General features: G+C 40.7%; 1 protein-coding gene across 1 annotated transcript in view; it reads left to right on the top strand.

The window, feature by feature from the left end:
• Positions 1–1,541: 1,541 nt before the first annotated feature.
• Positions 1,542–25,247, top strand: part of cspg4 (chondroitin sulfate proteoglycan 4) — a 62,003-nt gene continuing 38,297 nt past the window's right edge. Inside the window, exons 1-2 of the mRNA XM_078532435.1 lie at positions 1,542–1,661; positions 20,577–20,740. Of these exons, the coding sequence (XP_078388561.1) occupies positions 1,568–1,661; positions 20,577–20,740 (258 nt within the window). The 5' untranslated portion in view covers positions 1,542–1,567. The remainder of the gene's footprint in view (positions 1,662–20,576; positions 20,741–25,247) is intronic.

The raw sequence follows: 25,247 nt of genomic DNA, 5'->3' as shown, positions 1-25,247 counted from the left end.
AAATTCAGCTCATAATAACAGTATTATCAAAGCCCTTCCTCTCAGTCTTGAGTTTCACATAATATAATTGATAAAGAATTGAAGGTGACTAAAATAAATCCAGAAAGGAAAAAGCAGAGACATAACCAATAAGTAAAAAGAAAGTTGACAGACTCACCTCACTTGCCACTACGTAGACAACAGTCATAAATATATACACAAGAATCTTTATTATTAAAACCCTCACTTATTACCATTTATGTATTGTTTCAGTGCAGTGAAAATGAGTCTGATCTTTTACACACACACAGTTTTGATGAAATGTCATCAACCTGAAATGTTAACACTGTGGAACTCTGCATAGATGTCAGGCCAGATAAGTATTCCCAACACTTTCTGTTTTTAATTCAGTATCCACACTATTTTTGGATACATATCCCTGCTTGCCCAGGGGCCTGCTTGAACTGCTGCATTCCTAATAGTGGAGGCACTGACACAATAGTGTTAGGTTGGGAATCCTAGAAGATGACCCAGTGACAGTGAAGGAATGGTGATATATGTCCACTTGGAGGTGATGGTGTTCTCACAATATTGTTGCACTTGTCCTTCTTGGTGACAACGGTCAATTGTCAAAGCGACCTTACTTGTAGCCACAGTGAGCAGGTGGTGGAGGTGTAAAGGTGCTGAGTCCAGTAACAGGGTCATTGACCTGACCTGAATGATGTGAAACTTCTCGAGTGTTGTGGCTGCATCCATCCAGTTGAATACTGCCTCTTGCATCTGTGGCTAATTTTAGAAATGAATTATATGACACGTTCAGTGTACACGCGTACAGGTAAATGTAAAACTGATTTCAGTCAGCATTGCAGTTGGGACACTAAACTGGCTCCGTACACCTTGAATCATGGTTCCCACATCTGGCCGTAATCCGGTGATCCCCAGCTGCAATGTGTATTTGTGTGGATGTTGAATGGGATTGGATATCTAGTTGCCAATAACACACTCCAGTGATATCCCGCTCCAGCCTCTTGTATGAGGAGTTGGGTAAGGAGGTACCCATGGGACTGTGACCCAGAAATAAGGCAGCACTTTCAGGAGAGGAGTGTCAAAACTTGGAGGGAAAATGTGGAAAAAAAAATGTTCCTTGGCTCATTTTAGTAAGATCTGCGTCTTATTTATCCCTTTAGTCATTTTGCACCATTTGGCCAATGACCACGACCTTGATGCAATGTGGAAAATGTGAATTTTGGGGGTAATCACATTAAAAACGGGATTCCCACCAAAACAAACAGTACCAAGGCAGTAACTCCACCCAGGCTCGAGTGTTCGTTATCTCCACATATTTTAACCACCGAATTAAATCACGCAGGGAACGGTTGGATTGACTCATCTCTTTATGAATGAAGCTGTGTTGAGCCCCCATAGCTGTATCGCCTTTTTAAAGTATCCTGGGATTGTAATATGAGAGTCTCTGTGTGAGGGGCTGGTCTCTGGAACAGTGGGTTAGTCACTCCCGTCGTATACATGCAGACTACTGGAGAGCGAAAAAACTTTCAGAAGGGAGTTTGAAAGTGCATGTGGGAGACAGATGGCTCCGACGAGGGGATCGGTTTTGTTGGCTACATCTTCAATGCTGCATCTCCTACTTATTCTACTGTCAAACATTGCATTAACCTCTGGAGGTGGGTTTAAATTCATCATTTAAACAGTTTGGTAGCTCTCTGGTAGGGGAGCATTTCTTTAAAGCAAATCTTTTGAGATGGAATTGGTCGTTTAGCGATGGTGAGGTTTGAATTTCGGTTGCTGACACTTTACTTGCAGAGGTATTTGGCCCCTGTGCTTGATTTCACTTGTTACAAATATCTCTGGTTCCTTATAAGATCAGCGCAGTAATTATCTGTCTGTGAACTGCAACCTTTATTTACTATTTCCACAAGCAATACCGGTTAAATATTAACGATTGATTTAGAGTAACGGCTGTCATCAGTCACTCTACCAGGAGTGCTCCTTGCCTCTCTCTTAGGGGGTAGTGCTGTCTGGGTTAGAGCAGAATTTATTGCAGTTAAATGTTAAATATATTCGCAGGTCCCTTTACTATGTTATCAACAAAATTAATTGGTTTGAAATATTCTCCAGCTCAGCTCCATCGGAACCCTGAGAAAGATGATACATGGAGAGTTAATTCATATTGTGATTCCAATAACCTGATGCATACAATTAAATATAGCGCTGCATTTATACTGTTATACCTGTATTTACTGTCCATTCTATAATTATGAGGCAGAGGCGATGACGTAATGGTATTGTCACTGGACCAGTAACCCAGGGACCAGGATAATGCTCTGGGGACCTGGGTTCAAATTTGAATTCAATAAAAAAAAACTGAAAGTCTAACGATGACCATGAAACCATTGTCGATTGTTGTAAAAACCCATCTGGTTCACTAATGGGAAGGAAATCTTACCTGGTCTGGCCTAATTGTGACTCCAGACCTACAGCAATGTGGTTGACTCTGAAATGGCCTAGCAAGCCACTCAGTTGTATCAAACTCTCAAAAAAGGAATGAGACTGGATGGACCACCCAGCATTAGTCTAGGTACCAGAAACGGCAATGGCAAACTCAGCCTGTCGACCCTGCAAAGTCCTCCTTAATAACATCGGGGGCCAGGGCCAAAATTGGGAGAGGTGTCTCACAGACTAGTCAAGCAACAGCCTGACATAGTCATCCTCACGGAATCATACCTTACAAATAATGTCCCAGACACCACCATCATCATCCCTGGATATGTCCTGTCTCACTGGCAGGACAGACCCAGCAGAGGTGGCAGCACAGTGGTTTAGAGTTGGGAGGGAGGTGCCCTGGGAGTCCTCAGCATCGACTGCGGACTCCATGAAGTCTCTTGACATCAGGTCCTGCTGATTACCACGTACTGCCCTCCCTCAGCTGATGAATCAGTGCTTCTCCATGTTGAGCAGCACTTGGAGGAAGTACTGAGGGTGGCAAGGGTGCAGAATGTACTCTGAGGGGGGGACTTCAATGTCCATATTCAATGTCCAAAAGTACTGACTGAGCTGGCTGAGTCCTAAAGGACATAACTGATAGACTGGGTCTGTGGCAGGTGGTGATGGAACCAACAAGAGGGAAAAACATACTTGAACTCATCCTCACTAAGCTGCCTGCCGCAGATGCATCTGTCCATGACAGTATCAGTAGGAGTGACCACCGCACGGTCATTGTGGAGACGAAATCCCACCTTCACATTGAGGATACCCTCCATCGTGTTGTGTGGCACTACCACTGTGCTAAATGAGATAGATTTCGAACACATCTAGCAACTCAAGACTGGGCATCAATGAGACGCTGTGGGCCATCAGCAGCAGCAGAATTGTGCTTGAACACAATCTGTGACCTCATAGCCTGGCATATTTCCCACTCCACCATTACCATCAAGCCAGGGGATCAACCCTGGTTCAATGAAGAGTACAGGAGTACATGCCAGGAGCAGTACCAGGCATTCCTAAAAATGAGGTGTCAACCTGGTGAAGCTATAACACAGGACTACTTGCATGCCAAACAGCACAAGCAGCAAATGATAGACAAAGCTAAGTGATCCCACAACCAATGGATCAGATCTAAGTTCTGCAGTCCTGCCGCACCCAGTAGAGAATAGTGGCGGACAACTAAACAACTCACTGGAGGAGGAGGCTGCACAAATATCCCCATCCTCAATGATGGGGGAGCCCAGCACATAAGTGTAAAAGATAAGGCTGAAGCATTTGTAACAATCTTCAGCCAGAAGTGCTGAGTGGATGATCCATCTCAGCCTCCTCCATAGGTCCCCAGCATCACACATGCCAGTCTTCAGCTAATTCAATTCACTCAACGTGATATCAAAAAATGGCTGAAGGCACTGGATACTACAAAGGCTAAAGGCTTTGACAATTTTCCAGCAATAGTACTGAAGACTTGTGCTCCAGAACTTGTTGCGCCCCTAGTCGAGCTGTTCCAGTACAGCTACAACACTGGCATCTACCTGGCTATGTGGAAAATTGCCCAGGTATGTCCTGTACATAAAAAGCAGGATAGATCCAACCCAGCCAATTACTGCCCCATCAGTTTACTCTTTATCATCAGTAATGTAATGGAAGGGGTCATCAACAGTGCTATCAAGCGGCACTTGCTTAACAATAACCCTGCTCACTGACGCCCAGTTTGGGTTCCACCAGGGCCACTCAGCTCCTAACCTCATTACAGCCTTGGTTCAAACATGGATAAATGAGCTGCATTTGGCCAAGTTTGGCATCATGGAGATCTCGCAAAACTGGAGTCAATGGGAATAAGGGGGGAAACTCTCCACTGATTGGAGTCATACCTAGCACAAAGGAAGATGGTTGTTGGAGGTCAGTCATCTCAGCTCCAGGACATCACTGCAGGAGTTCCTCAGGGTAATGTCCTCGCCCCAACCACCTTTATCTGTTTCATCAATGACCTTCCTTCCATCATAAGGTCAAAAGTGGGAAGTTCAGCACCATTTGTGACTCCTCAGATACTGAAGCAGTCCATGTCCAAATACAGCAAGATCTGAACAACATCCAGGCTTGGGCTGACAAGTGACAAGTAACATTCGTGCCACACAAGTGCCAGGCAATGACCATCTCCAACAAGAGACAATCTAACCATTGTTCCTTGACGTTCAATGGCATTACCATCACTGAATCCCCCACTATCAACATCCTGGGCAGTTACCATTCACCAGAAACTGAACTGGACTAGCCATATAAATCCTGTGGCTACAAGAGCCACTGAGGTGAGGAATCCTGCGACGGGTAACTCACCTCCTGACTCCCCAAAGCCTGTCTAGCATCTACAAAGCACAAGTCAGGAATGTGATGGAATACTCCCCACTTGCCTGGATGAGTGCAGCTTCCACAACACTCAAGAAGCTTGACACCGTCCAGGACAAAGCAGCCGCTTGATTGGCACCACATCCACAAAATTTCCCTCCCCCCACCACTGATGCACAGTAGCAGCAACATGTACCATCTACAAGATGCACTGCAGGATTTCACCAAGGATCCTATGACAGCACCTTCCAAACCCACAACCACTACCATCTAGAAGGACATGGGCAGCAGATAGATGGGAACACCACCACCTGGAAATTTTCCTCCAAGTCACTCACCATCTTGACTTGGAAATATATCGCCATTCTTTCACTGTTGATGGGTCAAAATCCTGGAACTCCCTTCTGAACTACACTTTGGGTGTACCTACACCACATGGACTACAGTGGTTCAAGAAGCCAGTTCACCACCACCTTCTCAAGGGCAACTAGGGATGGGCAATAAATGCTGGCCTAGTCAGCAAAGCCCACACCCCATGAATTAATTTAAAAAAAGCACAGAAGTTTGCAGCATAGTGAGAGGCCATTTTGTTCATGGTATTCGTGTCCTATTGTTATTACAGAGGTTATAGGTACAAATCTGTTGGCTACATTACAACACAAGTTCTTTCAATCACTGGAGAAACTTTAACCTTGGTAAGCTGAACCTGTACAATAAGGGCTACATTGCTCTCACTTAGTTTTGATAATGAGGTTTCAGTGTAAGAAGTAGATGGTGTTTGACCTGAATTCACTTGATCTGGATAAGTGGGATTTGTGCCTTGTCATTGCGGGTAGACATAAGTAGGCGGTACAGTAGCATAGTAATTATGTAACTGGACTAATAATCCAGAGTTAAAAACAGAAAATGCCGAAAATGGTCAGCAGGTCAGGGAGCATCTGTGGAGAGAGAAACAACTGAGTTAACGTTTTAGGTCGATGACCCTTCCTCATCCAGAGGCCTAAACTAAGTGATCTTGAGACATGAGTTCAAATCCCACCACAGTAGTTGGGGAATTTAAATTCAGTTAGTTAAATAAACTGGAATGAAAAGCTATAATCAGTAATGGTGACCATGAAACTACTAGACTGCTGTAAAAACCCATCTGGTTCACTAATGTCCTTTAGAGAAGGAAATCTGCTGTCCTTACCTGGTCTGGCCTATGTGGTTAACTCTTAACTGCCCTCTGAAATGGCCCAGCAAGCCATTCAGTTGTCAAGGAGGCTGCTCACCAATTCATTGCACTAGGGAAATTAGGTATAAATGCTGGCCTTGACAGCGACCTGCACATTCCACGAATCAATAAAAGCAAAAATATGGTTGAGAAAATTTTCTTCAGTACAATTGTACAATTGATCCCCATTAGGAATGATAGTAAGTGGGAACTTCATCACCAAAAAATCCAACTAACCACACAGTGGCATCAGTTCAATAAGAACTGCAGATGGTAAGGGTGAATCTAGGCGTGGTAGCTCAGCCATGAGTTGGAATGACTCATGTGCATGGGGTATGCATGATCTACGGTTGGAGTGACTCATGAGAGGTGTGTGTATGGCTCTGAGATTCATTGGACCAACATGTGGTCCAAAATCAGAGACACTACATGTGATGTAGAAGGTGTTAAGTTATTAAAAAAAAAATTTCAATTTTAGAAAATACAGTAATGTAATTTTTTTGTGATTTATGCACTGGATAACCCTTTCACCTCAGGTCTTACCCCTGGGCTGAGATTTGAAGTTCAAACCCTTGGTGCAATGTCTAAAATGATGTATTGTTGGGACTGGGAAAAGTTGTTATATTACTTTTGTGACAGGAGACCTTCTGAGTGCAAGTACTTCTGCTAAACTTCCTTTCCATAAATAGACCTGATTCTCTGAGTGTTCACAGTCTAAACCACTCATAATTGTTGCTATTAACTGACATTAGGGGTAATGTTTAATATTACTGAAGTAATCGCATGTAAATAGATTTGCAACAACATGGCTAGATGTTAAGTAATGGAGCTACTATGCAGTCTTCAAACTCTTCATTCTTTATGACTTTGGAACCATATAAAGTAGAAAGTCAGCCCAGATGTTGGCTCATGCTTTAGAAATAATAACCTTAATGGAGGCAAACTTTCAGAGAAATTGGTTGTTGGCCAAGACAAACACGACAGCCAGTTTACCATTCTAACTGAAAGTTACAAACTCTCTAAAAATACCCGACAATCTGTTAATATTCACATGGTCTTATTTGTGTTTTTTTTAAATTTTAAGACGGGGAATGTGTAGACGGAGTACAAACCCAAAGTGTAATCAGTGAAGGTAATAAACAATTGCACACATTCATTTGTGATATATCTGCAGCAGAGGAATAGCCAGCAGAGGCACTTGGAGGAATCATGGCCAAAACATTGGATAGCATAGGACCTGATTATAAGGCAATAAAAACAAATACTGAAAGGTCCGGTGCAGCATACAAGCATACATTCTGTGCTAGATGGTTGCCACAAACCATGTTGGTTAGAGTGCCTTGTAGCTACCCAGGGTCTCTGCCTGAAACAGTTGTTAGGCTCATTGCCTATGCAAATTGAGAGCCTTATGTCCCTTTCTGGCTCCTTTCTGAAGTTTGTTCATACCTGACCACAGCATGGACTATTGATGCTGTGCTCTGTTTTATCAGATGCACTGTAGTCAAACCGGTGATCTTTAAAATTGTTTACTGAATCTATGTGCAACAAATAGTGCTTCTTTGTTAAAACTTTAAGTTGTTGCTGGTCACTGCTCATTCTGTGCCCTCCTCCCCTCCACACTCACGCTTGTTATAGTTCTGGCACCTGCGTCTTTCACCTCCCTTGCTATCACACTGGGAAATCTGATTAAGTAATTGGGAAGCTCAGATTTATCTCTCTGAAGCAGGTCTGCTTCCCTCAATGCTCCACCACTCTTTCAGCCAGCTTGGTCCTTCCTCCTAGAATTCTCTCCCCAAATTCTTCCCACCTTAACTCCTCCCTCCCTGCTTTCGTAAATGTTCTCAACATTTTTCTCTTCTGCTTTCTCCGGTCCAATCCCAAATCCATCTGCCTATTCTTCCCTCCCAATTGGTGTTTCACTAAAATCATCCTTTGCACTCCAACATAAGGAATACAAGTTTAGGCTTTTGGACCATGGGGCCCTGTGCAATACACCTGAAGATTGTACCATCAGCTTTGTATCTAGTTATTTGTTTCTGTATCATTACTTCAAGCACAGCTAATAAACACAACCAATAGAGGATAGAGCAATTAGCCTGAAAACAGCAGAACTTAATTTCGCAAAGTCTTCTACAAAATTTATTCTAACAATTTACTCAAGGTAAATATCTTAATTAAAAATTAACATTCAACGGTACTAAAGTTATTCTAAATTTTTCAGATTTAGGTATAATCTCAAGTTGGTTATGTGAGGAAACAGTGATAATAGCATCCCATTTGTTCTTTAATCTTCTTTCTACACATTTACAGAACGTAGTTTCTTTTCTATAAGTAATTGACAGTGTTTTGTCTTGAACTAGGGCTAATAGGCAATAGACTCAGTGACAATGACTCAGCTGGATACTTTCTTGCTGAAGTTAATCTTTTACAGAAGTTTCCCAGAAGAATTTTCTTCAGCTTATACAGAGAAATGTATTTTTAAAAAAAAATCTTTGAGAACACGAAACGCTTTTTATAAGTTCCATTTATTGGACTTGATCCCACTTGGTGTGATTTTAGGCATGTTTTAGGAACAGGAAACCTCACGTTTAACTCACATCCCATTACTGGATTGAGTCATATCTCTCGTGTGCTCGGCAAATTCTCATGATACCTGTAATCTTCCTTCCGCCTGTAATTTTCAAACATCTTTGACGCTGGTAGGATTAATTTTGTACTAGTGGCAAAATATAACTAAAGAGACTGATAGCCTATAAGTTTGGCATCAATGTTCTGGCAAAATGTCTAGAACAACATGTTCTGAGCTTCTAAAGTTTCTCAAATGCGCTTTTTTTTAAATCCTAAAGGGGAACGCTGCTAGTGAGAGGTCTCCACTAGGTGGGATGATAATTTCTAGCAATGGGTTTCCTGACTCATTGGCTGCTGCAGGTAAAAGAAGAGAAATTAGTTTAATTTGAGCTTGGAATCAAAGGGGCCCAATGATTAAATTCTCCAAAAGTAAAGGTTAAATTTAACATGAGCAACGTTTGATTGACAATCTGAACTGAGTAGAACATGATAGTTCCTGAGTTACTGAGCCCATGGTACTGCCAAGCTGAGAATGAATAATATAGGATTAGTGAGCTCTACTATATTTGTCCCTTGAGAGGGGGCAGCAGTGAGAATCTTTGCCAAATCTTTCTTCAGGAGATTAGTGGTTTCTGTAGAAAGCAGAAAGAATAGGATTATAAATGATCTGTTGAAGAAACAGGTTTAATTGGGATTTTCGTTCCATGCCATCTTAGATTCTTAAAGCAATACGAGCATGGAAACTCATTCCTTCACAAAAAGCTAAGATTTTCTGCCCAGCCCTAGAATGTTGTCAGATTTTCATACCCTTAGGACTGGAGATTAGATTAATTTTTGTTTACCATTTCTCCTGGCCAGGAGATATAAGAGGTTGTCTTCTGCTGTGTAGAAAATGGTATGCACTGGCAATTTCTTTTCAACTTGAGTCAAATATCAACATTTCTGAATTTGGAATTGTGCCTTCCACTTCAGTCTTGCTCTGCCAGATTGGCTGCATATCCCTAGTATAAATTTTGGCTTCATCTATACCTAATTGTGTTGAATGTTAACTCTTTGTGACCGTTCTGTGAAAGCCTTCCATGATCACTGGGTGTTCAAGGACACTGTCTGCATGGTACAACTCTGTTCAGCCTCTTAAACACTTTCCTTCTCCAATTTCATATATACTCTTTCATTCTGTTTTAAATTATATGAGTTAAACCAAGGCCCATTTCCTTTCTTTGATGGTTTTCCTTACAGCAGAAACTTGACATACATTTTAAGATTGGCTGAACAGTCCAGTTCTAAAATAGAACTTTTTGCGTAGTTCTAGAGTCAGTTATAATTGAACATTGAATTATACTGATGAATGTTACTCTTTCTGTTCTTCACCACTTGCAGAAAGTGAATGTGTATGTGATTGAGAGATAGGCAGTTGGGAATATTCGGTAACGAATTGAGTGTTGCAATGGGCAAAGAGAGCAGGAAATCACTCAGTGTCATTTTTGGAGCAACTTGTGGGTTTATTGTGTCGTACTAAATGGTGGTAGTGTGTTACAAATTACTCAGGGAGTCCAAGTTGCTGTGGCAACATGCACTTTTACATGCACATTGTAGCCTAGAGCTATGGATAGTGATGGTAGAGGCTCCAACTTTCTTTCCAACACACGGCTGACCAGGAATTTCTGTTCTTGCTGCCTGCCATTGGTGTCTGTTGAAAGCATTTGCAGGTTGATAATTAACCTGTTTGGCCATGGTATGAACTCATTTTCCTTGGCCATCAAGTCCTGGGGTGGGACTTATACATGGAGCTTCTGGCTCAGATGCAGTGATGCTGTCCATTGTACCACAAGACCTCCCAATGGAGTATCAGGTATTTTCTTTTGTTCAGATTCAGTGTTCATAGGGATAGATCTTGACTTTTTATGTCAGTGTAAAGCACATTATAGCAAGTCGGTAATGCATTTTACATCTCTCCCGGTTTTTATTTTCATTAACTTTAAAACAGGCTGCTGACTTGCACTGTCAACATCTATCCGGTAATCTTTTGCTGACGAGAGTCCATAAAATAAACTTTGTGTGTCCCCTGTAGAAGAATTGCAATGATATAATTGACATAATTCATTACATCTCTATTAATTATGGATAACTTGACTTCATTTCCTGGATAATAATTTCTATTAATTGATGCTGAAGTCTAATGAGTCATGTTATAGTAAATATGTTTCCTTTTCCAGTTTCTCCCCATCTCTTCTGAAGGTGAGATATTTAACTAGGATACAGTTTCACTGGCTACTGGACACTGAATGCTTTCTTCACACCAGCAAATACAGTGAGCATTGGCAGACTGGTTGACAGTCAAGGCTAATCTGTCCTCACCCCATGTTTACCAACCCTCACATTCCACCAGACATCAAGTGAATTTTTTCAAATGAGGGAATCAAGACTAATAAATGGGCTTAGGAACTTAGTATGAAACCAGAATTAATCATTTCTGCTGAAATAAAGTATGTACAAGACTAGCAATTGGAACTTGGGAGTCTTTCAACCACCATTTACACCCTTGCCAACAAAAAAGACAGAAATGATAAACAATAGCAAGTAACATTAAACTTAATACCATAAAGGATAAAATACAGTCTGCAGTTTGTTCCAAGTCAAAAGTACATCTTGCTATTGATTAATAGCTCAAGTTAGACTCTTGGATGATATCTCAACCTCTTGTTTTTTACTGTCAGTTAATCTATTGTAAATGTGCAGCATCTATAAAATTAAAAGGGGATAACTTATGACTTCAGGATATCTCAAAGCTGCTTTACTGCAGATAACAGCACACCTCACAGTTTACAATATCTTGAAAGGGTGAAATTTGTGTCTGCACTTGGTGCAAAGTGCAGTTTGCTGTAGAACTGCCAAAATCTTCACAATCAATTAAAAAGCAATTCCCACAAACAGCAATTGGAATGAATTACTAGATAGCCAATATTTTGGCAGTTTTAGCTGAGCGAGGAACGTTGATCAGGAGAACTCCCTACTCTCCTTTGAGTATTGTATTGCTATGGAATTTCTTACGTCCATTTGAACCACCAGAACAAACAACTTAATGTCTCATCTGCAAGCTATCACCCCTAACTTTGGCAAGACTCATCTGACCAATATTTATTCCATAACCAACATTTATCCCTGAATCAACCATCAAAAGAAATAGATTATCTGGTCATAGATTTCTGTTTGTTGGAGCTTACTATGCACAATTGGCTATCACGTTTCCTACATTACAACAGTGACTACACTTCAAAAAGTACTTTATTGGTGGTAAAGCGCTTTGGGATGTCCTGAGGATGTGAAAGACATGTTTTAAATACAAGTCTTTTCTTTTTCCTTTCTATATTGCACTGAAATGTCGGTCGGCCTAGATCATATACTCACGTCCTGAAACATATTTAATATATACTGACACCGTAGACTCCAGTAATCCAGTACATAATATTACATAACCTTTTTATATGGCTTTTGCATATCTTTTAACTGTTCATTTTTTAAATTTGTTCTCAGGATGTGGGTGTTGCTGGCTAGGCCAGCATTTATTGCTTATCCTTAATTGCCCTTGAGAAGGTGATGGGGAGCTACCTTCTTGAACCACAGCAGTTCATGTATTGTAGGAACACCCACAGTGCTGTTAGGAAGAGAGTCCCAGGATTTTGACCCAGTGACAGTGAAGGAACGGCGATATAGTTCCAAGTCAGGATGGTATTTGACTTGGAGGGGAATTTGCAGGTGGTGCCCTTGTCCTTCTAGGTGGTAGAGGTCGTGGGTTTGGAAGGTGCTGTCAAAGGTTCTGTCTGAATTGTAATTCCCTGACATGAAAGAGCTGTGAAAAGTATGCACCACTTTCAAGCTGACAAAATAAGCTATTTTGGCAGTTCTACATCAAACTTCACTCTGCACCAAGTGCAGACACAAATTTCACCCTTTCAAGATATTGTAAACTGTGAGGTGTGCTATTATCTGCAGTAAAGCAACAGACTATTTTCTAACCGATAAGTAGTAGTGTTACACAGTACAGATTCAGGCAGAAGTTGGTAGAAGCAGCCCCCTGTGGGGTTTCACCAGCTGCAGTGTGGGCATAAACTTTGAAAAGCAGGGCTACATGTTTTGTTTTATTTCTGCTGTAGTACCACCTGAGGTATACAGCAAATACAATTCTACTCTCACTGCTACAATGTGTCTCAGTGCCTACGTCAGGTGGGCACCTACCACTGGATCCTTGTGACATTTTTTTTCCCCCATAGTGTCCATCTTTGTGGACCTCTGGGAGAAATTGCCAATTTGTGAGAAGTTTTGTGTTGTGGCCCCAAGTCCAGTAGGAACTGAACTGAGACTACACAAACTCACTTGGGAAGTTTACAGTCAAAAGGTGAGGGAGATTTTCATGCTATCAGTCTGGGCTGGAACTGAACATGGATCCCAGAGAAAAAGGAACAGTCAATCACCCAGTCCTTGCATCCTGTTAAAAAGTTAGGTTTAAAAACTGAATAAAATGAGTAATTCCTGTAGAAGGGTGGATTAGAATTGGATGATCCAATGGTTAGTTTACACACTTTTCCACTCTTCCAACTCAGAACTAGCTCAAATGTCACGACTATAACATATTGTAAATTAGACATGAAACAATTTTACTATAAGTTAAATCATAAATCTACCTTCAGAGGAACGAAGAGTATGAATTAATTTGTGTTTTAAGGGAAGCATCAACATCCTTACGTGAATTGGAAATGGCATATGCCACCGATGCTGCCAGACCTGCTGAGTTTTTCCGGGTAATTCTGTTTTTGTTATCAATAGTATTTATTATCTTGACCTTTAGGAATCTGTGCACCACAGTGACCAAGCCCAGTTTTTCGTGGAGTTTTCTTTCTTTACATCTTTTGACAGAAATGTATTTAAGGCATACATTATAAAACCAAATCCTGTTTGACTAAACTCATGGAAACCGAATTATCTGTTAGTCATCCTTTCCAACTTTTAATGAAAGGCCGAGGCTGTTTCAGTCTATGTCACAACCATCCGACCAGCATATTCCTCAGTTCACTCTACACAGCTAAAAATACATGGGAAAGAATAAACTTTCCACAAATAAAGATCCTGCGAGCTTACAGTACACCAAATACACAGGGATTGCCAGCCTGTGTAATTGCACAGGATGCATTGGGATTGTCTGTCTGTGGAATTCCATGAGAAACATTGGAATTGTCTCCCTGTGGTTACAATGCATCCAGTAACAGATGGGTACCATGTGTCAATGCCACTAATTGACAATCTGATTCAGGGCAGAAACTTGGTGCTTACCGTTGACTGTGATTAAGAATAAATTAGCCTGTGAACCTGATTGTGTCAGACAGAGTGTGAATGTATCTGTTAATATGTGAGACTATTTCTGTGCTTAAGTGGAATTGGGACAGAGTACATACACCAATAGTTGTGACAGTCTATGAGTGAATGTCAGTGATAATGGGTGCATTCATCGGTGAATGTGAGACTGAGTATATGCATCATTGAGGGAGTTTTAACTTCCAAGGATGGGTGGGTTGGGGGTAGGAAAGAAGGTAAAAGTTGTCTAATTCACAAACCAGACCCCAACCCACCTCCAACCTGCCCACAAAAAAATTTCACAGGGGAAGGTCAGGAAGTGGGTGACAAATTGCTCTCAAAAGGCAGGTTGATCACTAAAATCTTTTCAGGAAGCTGTGTGCTTCCATTTTAAATTATTTTTTAATTTTAACAAATAGAAGCCAAAAGCCTAGGGAATTTGGGCAGGTAAAAGGAGGTGAGAAGGGCTGAATCCATGAGGTAAACACCTTTTATTGTATTACTTCTGGGTCAGGAGAAACATTTGCCATTTACACGCGCATTCTGCAAGTTTATTAATGATTTTTAATGATGCAGTTATGGTGGACATTGGCTCAAGTACCTGCCCATTCTGGGACCGGGCACCTTGGGCAAATCTGCAGTCACTGAACATGATGTTTCAATAACAACTTGCACTTAGCCATTGCTTTACAATAAACAGAGCAAGGATATAGTGGACTATGTTGAGTACAGTTGGTTGTTGAGCGGTGAAGAGGTTCTCTACCCTTTAGAATAATGTTACTTTCTTCACAGCTTCCTGGCTTTCCTTTATTATAACCATCTGTGTCGGCAGGACCTTTTCTGTTCAGGGACTCCAGTCCCCGTGCTGCTGTAAAATAAGCGCGAGGGTGGCATGATGCACACTTTCCTTGCATCTGTAACTAATTAGTCCAGCTTTCCAGTAGTGACTGTTAGTAGCTTAACTGGCAGGAAGAAAGATTCTTTGTGCAGCGTATGACAAAATTGGATACCTGTTACAAAGATCCAACTTACAGTTTGTTTAAATATATCATACAAAAGAAATGTCCTATCCCATGAGAAAGGTGCCAAATGTGTCCATTGTAAGATTCCTCCAGGGGCTAAATTTCAATTTTATGCGTGAAATAAATATATTTAACATTTTTAAAAATGTATTTTCTATGCGCTGTTAATAGTGATAATAGGTTGAAAAAATAACCTGCATTCAACTTGAATGCACAAATATTAACTTCAAGGAAGAAGGAAAATGCACACATTAAGCCAGATAAATATCTAACAAAGTGACCAGCAAAAAACCCTAGCTATTGGTTCTGACCAGGAGAGACCAATTTCCTCTCTAAAGCTCTGCGTAAAGTCACAGCTTTCTCCTGATGATGATTATCTAACCAAATAATTTGCAGTTTCTTGTTTTCTATATGTATATTTGACCAAATAACTTCAGTTCTCCATGTTACCTAAAAGCTAGTAATCCCAAATTTTAATTTACTGCTAGTGCATTTTGTACTGCAAATCAGAAGTCAGGGCCTTGAACATGGTGTCAGTACAGAATAGGAAATCTCTTCATTACTAGCATAACAGAGATATTTTAAAATGAATAATTTATAAACAGGATGTTTAAGATGCATGTTCACTTTGTTTTTCTGATGTCCTGTAAGCCTCATTTGGGTCAGCAACTCTGTATCCAAACAGATGGATTTAAAGAGCAATTTTATTAGTTTGGGAATAGAAGAGGGGGATGCATTTGGTTATTCAGAAATATGAAGTCGGAGGAGTGCTCCCTTGGGGTGAATGAGAAACTAACTTCCCACATTCAGAGTTATGCAGGCAGCTATTAAGGGAAAGATAACAGTGGCTGGGGACCATAATAGAAGTGCCCTGTTGTACTCCTCAAACCTGACACTTATTCTTTAAGGAAATGACTGGCCTCGGCACACCAACTTGATTACATTTACTCAGAAGCAGGGCATTCATTAATGAATTTTCTAATGGCAAATAGATTACTAATTTTTTGTTCCCCATCTGTTTAAATTTATATAAATAAAAATTTATCAAATACGCTTCCTGAAATGGTTTTTTAGCAGGGTATTTTAATTCTGCTGAACTCAGCCTGTTAGAATGTAATTGTAAGCAGGAAACATTAAAAATCAAGAGCAGGTTTGCACTGGTTATCTGCCAATTTTCAAAGTGATTCAGAGGATAAGCATATTCCATGAGGTACAGTTGCCTGGTTGAAATGTAAGACAGAATTAGATTAACAATATTGTTTATAAATATTAATTAATGGGCTCTGTGAGATGAGCTTTGCTGTTGTTTATCCTTGAATACTGGCCCCTTGGTGAAGTTGCAATTTTGCTCATTATATTACTTTTCTCTCTGTTTGCCCCATCTCTGCTCAAAGTGCTAACTCTTTCTGCGATACAGCTCTACGGATAGTAGAAACACTTTGGTACATTACCAAGTGACCATTCTTCTGTACAGATCACCACCACACTGAGGGATACACGTACTTACTAAGTCACCTGGGATGGGAGGTTATTTTCTGTGTTAAATATAAATTATTCTAGTGAGCACAAATTAAATTTCCAGCCTCAGTGCCATATAGAGATAGTGACTAAGTTCTGGTGGAATGTGCACACTGTCAGTTGAAGTTGTCTTGTTTCAGAGTTAAGGTTGACTGGTATTCTTTGTGTTTCTTCAACATATTTTGTTCCGTTCCTCTCCAGCTGCATTTTTTCCAACAGGTCTAATATTCTCTGGGTTGTCACCAAAATCACTGCTTGCCACATATCCAGTGCTTGCATTAAATCCTTGTTAGCATTATGCAGCATTTGACTCTGAATATGCTGACTTAAAAAGGAATTGACTGAGATGCTTACACATGGCAACAGCTATTGTACTCCAAAGCATATAAAGATGTTTGATGTTATAAGATGCCATATAAAAATTCCTTCTCCAATGGTGTCTCTCTGCTGCAGATATTGTTACTGAATAGATATATGAATATTTGTTTGCATTCTTTTAGTGTTGCTATTAGTGGTTTTGATGATTGGAGTACTCAGCTGTAGACTGGGGCCAGTAGACAGATTTCAGAGCATCATAAGGTTTCTTTCAGTCTTTGCAGTCTGGAGCATATCGCTCAATATTGAGCTATATAGACCAGCACTGCACTGTGTGGTCTGATACTGCACATAGAGACCAGAAAGATCCTAAATTCAATCTCCAATCTCTGTTGAACAAATACATTTCACCAGGGTGTTGATTGGTTCTCAAAGGTTTGCACGCTTTCTCCTTATCTCTAATTGACATTTTTTCTTTTGAAAGTCTTCTTGTTTTCAAAACGCTTCACAGCCTCACCCCACCCTTTTGGGTTGTCTTCTCTAGCTGTATACACCAGATTGTACCCTTTGTTCTTCCAGTCTGGATTCTTGTTGCTGTCCATGCCACTATCAGTGGTCAGTTTTTGAACTAGGATGTGTGGCCTCTGGAATTGTCTTCCACTTGCTCTTGTTACCTTTACCACCACCTAAAAAGGCCTCATAAAAATCTCCCAACCCAATCCCCCTAAGTTACTTAGTTTCTAATCAGCACCTGTTGTTCTTGTCAAGCAACTTGAGTAATTCTTTTAAGTAAGAAGAACATATAACTCATACTATGTATAGAGGATCAGCCATGAACATATTGAATGGCAGAGCAGGCTCAAAGGGCCCAATGACCTATTCCTGCTCCTATTTTTCTATGTTGCTATGTAAGCTGTTGGATAGCAAGACTTTAGGACAACATGACAATTAACCACAAATGAGTTCCACATGCAAAACAATTATCAAGTAAAATGTTTCCACAAGAAGTTCATGGATGAAGGTCAGAATAATCAATTAAACAATTGCAGAACACGTTAAAATTTCAGTTTGAAAGAATACACTGAATATAAAAACAGACTTTGTAGCCTAATAATGGAAACAGATGAATATTGTGGAAATACTGATATTGGCAACAGGTCACAGAGAGTTTGAGTGGATGTGTTAATTTAAAAAGGTTTGTGATAGTTAGGGGAGAATGATTAGCATAATGTGTTAGTAATAAGCTTTTCACCTTCTGGGTTCAAATCTGATTCAGACTGATGGATTGAAAATCTTTAAGGATCCTTCGTTAATTGGGTTTATGTAGTCTCAAGTTCACTCTTGCTGGATATGGACTAATACTCAAGCTCTGTCTTATTCAGCTTTTACCAACACTGAATTAGCAGTCTCTTTCAGAGAGGCCACAGGAGGCTGCTTCCATTCCACAGCACTAACACATTACAGGTGGCTCTGAATAACCGAGAAATACAGTCTATTCAAGAAGCCTTCAGGTCTACTTCTTTTCATCAACCCCAGAGTTACAATCCTGAATGAAAGAATGCAAAGGACAAAGACATTATATTGGCCTGGATGTTGTGGTCAGCGCTGTTTCAAAGCCTTGGTGCTTGTGAACAAAAGAAAAATTAACCAGGGTTTGTTCCCCATTACTATCCAGTGACCCCTGCTGGAAAGTGTGCATGTTTGGATATTATGGGCAGAGTCTTTACCTCATTGGGTGGGCGGGCCCAGGAACGGCTGCGCAATGGACCACCGCCCACAATTGGGCCCCGACCGCAATTTCATGCTGGCTGGCAAATTAACGGCCAGCCAGTGTGAATCGCGCGCTGAAACGCTCAGCGCTGTCTGGGGTGGGGGGGTGGGGGGAGGAGGGCGAGCATGGAAGTCAGCGCATGTGCACAGGTGTGCTCAGTGAAAGCTCACTTGAAGGCACAAAGCTGCCTCAGAGAGCTGAAGATTTTTCACATTATAAACGAAGAGTTGAAAAATAATAAAAACATGTCCTCTCAAGAGACTCTCACCAAAAATGCAAAGGCCGCTTGGCCTATTCGCCCACCTGCCGACTGAACAGTTGGATGGGCAGCAAAAAATTCCAATTAATTAATTAACTAAGAGCCTTAATAGGCCTCTTAATTGTTGGCAAGTGCACTGCCACCTCTCGTGCCTGCCCACCGAGCAAAATATCTCGAGAGTGTGCGATGACGTTGGGATGCTTGCCCAACGTCATCGCGCACTATTTTACTCCCATTCGGGTTGGGCGCACACCCACCGATAAGGGAAATATTCTTCCCTATGTAGACTAGAATTGGGAGAACCTTCATGGTAAAATAGCTGGCCAAATCTAAATACTTAGGTTGATAATGTGTGAAGAATGGCAATTCAATGGAGTTATGTGAAAAGATGTCCAACGTTATGGTACTTCAGCCAGGGGAAAAAAAAGGAAGCACGTTAGGGGAATCGGAGCCAGACTAACTGTGAAATAGCAGTGTAATAAAAAGTGCTAATGCCACTGATACCATTTGTTTGATATTCCTGTCATTGTTGAATACAGTGTAAGGGCAAAATACGTTGAAAGCTGCAGATTCTAGTTAAGCAACTGAAATGTCAAATGCTCACCCTAGAACTAAATGTACATCTGAAAAAAATTGCCTTTGTAGTATTTGAAAAAGACACTGTTTGTGATTATTGTTTGATGTACATTTGCTTTTGAAAGCATGCATGCTCTGTGAAGTCTCTCAGTAGATTGGTCCTACAGCTGCAAGCAGAGTTCCTTTGAGTAAATCATAATCACTTGCTATAAAGCACATAACTATTGGGCTAGTCAGTGCCTGCTATCCTCAAGTAAGGCTTTGTAATGATGTTGGATCATATTTTAATGGCACTGCTGCCCAACAACCTATTTCAGTCTTTTAGACATTCTGTCAGAGAAACAAATAATCTGGGGGGAAACTAGCTACTCAGGAAATAGTGAGTCATTCTATTGGGCCCATCATAAAACAGCACTTGTACTCGCTTACTACTTCTGCTCTGCGCAAACTGATGAATAGCAGACTGCAGCCAAATCGCCGAGATTTTTTCCGTGCAAAAGAATGGAGCCTTTTTTAGCAACTTAGATTATAGATATTCTGGAAAAAGAGTGCACACACCCTCTTTCTTCCTCTCCCCAGCCACCCACGCTGTATCTTACTCACACATATTCACCTCTTTACCCAATCATTGGTATTCTCAGTTGCACTTTTTTTCTCAAACTTGCTTACAACGTCATGATGTGATTTTCTCCACCTCGGGCACTGTTGCTAATTTTGAGAGAAAGAGAGAACTTGTATTTTTATAGCACCTTTTGCAACTTCAGGACATTTCAAAGTGCTTTGCAGCACTTAACAGTATTATTTAAGTGCTCCTGTATGGAAATTCCCAAGTTTGATCCACAGCCTGTGCAGTGTTCACTGATCAGGATCATAATAGGAATGCTACAATTGAACCTGGCATTAAGGGACTAGGGAGTGACAATGGGGAGGCAGTGGCTTAGTGGTACTGCCACTGGACTAATAATCTAGAGACATCCCCAGGGGATCCAGGTTCAAATCCCACGATGACAGATGGTGAAATTTGAATTCAATAAAAAACTGCAATTAAAAGTCTAATGATGACAATGAAACCATTGAGGGAGATTGGCAAGAAGAAAATGTATCTATTTTGTGCTACTTTCTTTGTGTTCATGTAGACTTATATTTTATTGTTTGTTGCAGTATCTTTCTTTGGAGAGAGTTACATGGAGGTGAGGGAGCTTGGGGCTTTTACCTTCAGCAGGCTCTCCATGAAGTTCCTGACCAGTAGACAAAATGGGCTTCTTTTCCTGGCTTCAGGTCACAGTGACTACCTGCTGATGGAGTTGTATGCTGGAGCATTGCAGGTACAGTATTATGTGGGATAATGTGTATTTAAACCAATTGTGAGATAGAGCCATAATAACGATACTCATGGTCATTTAGATGAATAGTTTTTCACACTGAGTGAAATGTCTCAAAATAATTATCATAATTGGATTAATAGAGAAGAAATCCTTGGTTAGTGCTTTCAATGCACAGACTTATCTCACTTTCCTGCCACATGAATGAACCATTTGAGTGCCACTTGTATTCCAACCTGCTATGCTAACTTGTTTTATGGGTTTAGTTCATGTACATCCCAGAATGGCCCCATGCACTTATGTTGGAGTCTACACTTCAGACTGACTTAGAACAGTGTAGTCTGGAAAATAGTGATGCATTCAACCACAAATAAATTCCCTGACTTGGGTATTTCCAGAGTCAACAGTTTAAAGTGCTGATTCTTGTGGAAGTGCATGAAGCTAGTTTAGCACCAAGGGTTTCCTCGGGTCTTCTCACACACTTTGGCAATGTTCAACAGAATCTTCATTTACGCACACAAACAAAATCTGCATCAAAGTTACAGCGACAAAGCAGGAGAAGCCGTGAGGAAATTCTGAATACAGGATTTTTAAGGATTGACTGCATGACAAAAGAAAACAAGAAATATAATTTGGCTTGTTAAGTCTGTTTATTCCACAGCCATATATGGCATGAGCTATTATGGATCATATCCAAATCAATTTGATCTCCTGAAAAGAATTTTTCCCACCCCCAAAAATAAATTGACCAACGTTCAAGGTTATCTATCTAACTTCACGTCCTGACCGTCTGCTGTTCCTTAATCCATCTACTTAATTGGTCCAGATTCCTTTTGCCTTTAAACTTTCCATTTTCTGTACACACAAATCAAGCTGGTATGTAGTAAATGTTCCATCAGATGATGGATTCAAATGTATAATGCAATAATGTTTATTTCATGGAAATGTTTGTGTGTATTGAGCCATATTTCTCATTGCTGTGAGGTCCACACACTCCTTAGTGTAAAGCTCCAATATACATGTAGCCTGTCCTTCCTCTGTCAGTCACACTGATCACAATGGGGTTGATGATAGGGTCTTCTCTTCAATGGCCAATGCTATTTAAGCATTGCACACACCTATAGTGCAGTAAGCTGGCCTTGCTTTATAAAATGGCACTACGTGCTGAGGGATGCACTAAAGTTTGGGGCAGTCGCTGCATAGGCACAATGGGGAAAGATCACTATCTGAGGCCTTTCAGCCATAGTGCACTGAGAGGCTGGAAATTGTCTGGAACCCCTTGGACTGTATGCCTCATATTGAACGAATATGGTAAATATTACATGCACCTCGGAGTGCAACATGATCCATGTAGAACTTTCAATATCATTGCACTTACAGTAATGACCATTTTGGAATGTTTTTTAATGTTGTTTTAGATATTTTATGAATAAAGTATATTTTTGCAAAAATGAAATGTGGGCAGCTTAATGGGGAACTGGCTCTAAATAGTGGCAAGCTATCAAATTCTGGGTTATGGCATTAAGAAGGTATTTTTTAAGTGGAATTTTTGCAAAGCAAATGGGTGATCAAGAACAAAGAAACACCAAAGTACCTGCAAATAAACACAGCAGCTATTGACAGCAAGGTAATCCCTTTTAAGCTAATGAACAGAAACACGGGAAGGAGCTTCCTATGCAGCATGGGTCCATTCAGGGACTGTGTCTGGATCATTGTGCAAATACCTCAAATGCACTAATGGGTGCTTTCCCCAATTAACTTGAAAATGATATAATGAGCCTGATGGACATGCATTACCGCGTGTACTGATGATAGGGCCTCATAATTGGCAGCTCAAGAAGAAATGTTTTCTTTATTGACATTGATAATTGATTTTTGCCTTTCAGGCGTTATCTCCAGAAAGGTTTTCCATTCTTCAAACCTGCTTTAATGTTTTAGATTTAGGATCTGTTAGAGGGCAATGAATTGTGACTAGAACACCCCCACCACTGAACTAGAAACTTGGAACCGCTTGGCTCATACTAAACTTGGTGTTTAGGGTGAGGGAACATGGACTGTAGCTGCTACAGCAATATACATAGAAGAAGCACTACGACCATATTAGTAATTATTTATACCTCATGTCCAACTAGAGATAATGCAGACAATGCATTTCCAAAGCTGAATGCATAATCCAGGCATTGCCTAGAAAACTGTCCCTGGCATGCAGAGGTTTTAAAAATGAAAAATTATCCATCACTTGTTGAAAAAGGGTTTTCAAACACAGATTAGGTAATGGGAACAAAAACATAAAATGCTGGAAAAACTCAGCAGGTCTGACAGCATCTGTGGAGAGAGAAAGAGTTAACATTTTCAGTCCTTATGACTCATACAGACTCAAAACATTAACTCTTTTTTTTCTCTGCACAGATGCTGTTAGACCTGCTGAGTTTTTCCAGCATTTTACGTTTTTGTTTCAGATTTCCAGCATCCTCAGTATTTTGCTTTTATCTTAGTTACTGGGAACTGTTGATAAAGTAGCAATCACTAGGGTCAATTTCTTGAGCCAACTGACTATAGGTGTATTGTCTTTTCATACCATCTAGTACATGCAGTGAAAGAAATCTACTGATATTGAAATATTCAGTTGGAAATATTCCGTTTATTGAAGTCCCATGTGTAACCAATACAACCACAACTCTCTGTTCTCTTTTATTCTGCAATTGTCTGATTTTAGCTCAGCCTCTGCTCTTCTTACTGGAGCTTCTCCCAATCTATATCCTTCCACTAAATAAACATTTGTATCTTTAAATCCTATAGAACATGGGACACCCCTCTTGTGTGCTTTCCAATCAGTGTACTGTCCGGTCTCCTTGGCTTCAGTCCACTTTCTGCTTTACTCTTGGCACAAGACTAATTCAGCCCTACAGAACAGAGCAATCACAATCTGACAGAACAGAGCAATCACAACACGACAGAACAGAGCAATCACAACCCTAAAGAACAGAGCAATCACAACACGACAGAACAGAGCAATCACAACACGACAGGACAGAGCAATCACAACACGACAGAACAGAGCAATCACAATCCGACAGAACAGAGCAATCACAATCCAACAGAACAGAGCAATCACAACACGACAGAACAGAGCAATCACAATCCGACAGAACAGAGCAATCATAACACGACAGAACAGAGCAATCACAATCCGACAGAACAGAGCAATCACAACACGACAGAACAGAGCAATCACAACACAACAGAACAGAGCAATCACAATCCGACAGAACAGAGCAATCACAATCCGACAGAACAGAGCAATCACAATCCGACAGAACAGAGCAATCACAACACGACAGAACAGAGCAATCACAATCCGACAGAAAAGAACAATCATAATTCGACAGAACAGAGCAATCACAACACGACAGAAAAGAACAATCATAATCCAACAGAACAGAGCAATCACAATCTGACAGAACAGAGCAATCACAATCTGACAGAACAGAGCAATCACAATCTGACAGAACAGAGCAATCACAATCTGACAGAACAGAGCAATCACAACCCTAAAGAACAGAGCAATCACAATCCGACAGAACAGAGCAATCACAATCCGACAGAACAGAGCAATCACAATCCGACAGAACAGAGCAATCACAATCCGACAGAACAGAGCAATCACAATCCGACAGTACAGAGCAATCACAATCCGACAGTACAGAGCAATCACAATCCGACAGAACAGAGCAATCACAATCTGACAGAACAGAGCAATCACAATCTGACAGAACAGAGCAATCACAATCTGACAGAACAGAGCAATCACAATCTGACAGAACAGAGCAATCACAACACGACAGAACAGAGCAATCACAATCTGACAGAACAGAGCAATCACAATCTGACAGAACAGAGCAATCACAACACGATAGAACAGAGCAATCACAATCTGACAGAACAGAGCAATCACAACACGACAGAACAGAGCAATCACAACACGACAAAACAGAGCAATCACAATCTGACAGAACAGAGCAATCACAACACGATAGAACAGAGCAATCACAATCCGACAGAACAGAGCAAGCACAATCTGACAGAACAGAGCAATCACAACACGACAGAACAGAGCAATCACAACACGACAGAACAGAGCAATCACAATCTGACAGAACAGAGCAATCACAATCTGACAGAACAGAGCAATCACAACACGATAGAACAGAGCAATCACAATCTGACAGAACAGAGTAATCACAACCTGACAGAACAGAGCAATCACAACACGACGGAACAGAGCAATCACAATCTTACAGAACAAAGCAATCACAACACGATAGAACAGAGCAATCACAATCCGACAGAACAGAGCAATCACAATCCGACAGAACAGAGCAATCACAATCCGACAGAACAGAGCAATCACAATCTGACAGAACAGAGCAATCACAACACGATAGAACAGAGCAATCACAACACGACAGAACAGAGCAATCACAATACAACAGAACAGAGCAATCACAAC

The sequence above is a fragment of the Cetorhinus maximus genome, chromosome 30 (genome assembly GCF_964194155.1).
Source record: "Cetorhinus maximus chromosome 30, sCetMax3.hap1.1, whole genome shotgun sequence".
Lineage (NCBI taxonomy): Eukaryota > Metazoa > Chordata > Chondrichthyes > Lamniformes > Cetorhinidae > Cetorhinus > Cetorhinus maximus.
The sequence above is the reverse complement of the archived record's forward strand: the minus strand, read 5'-3'. Positions and strand labels throughout refer to the sequence as shown.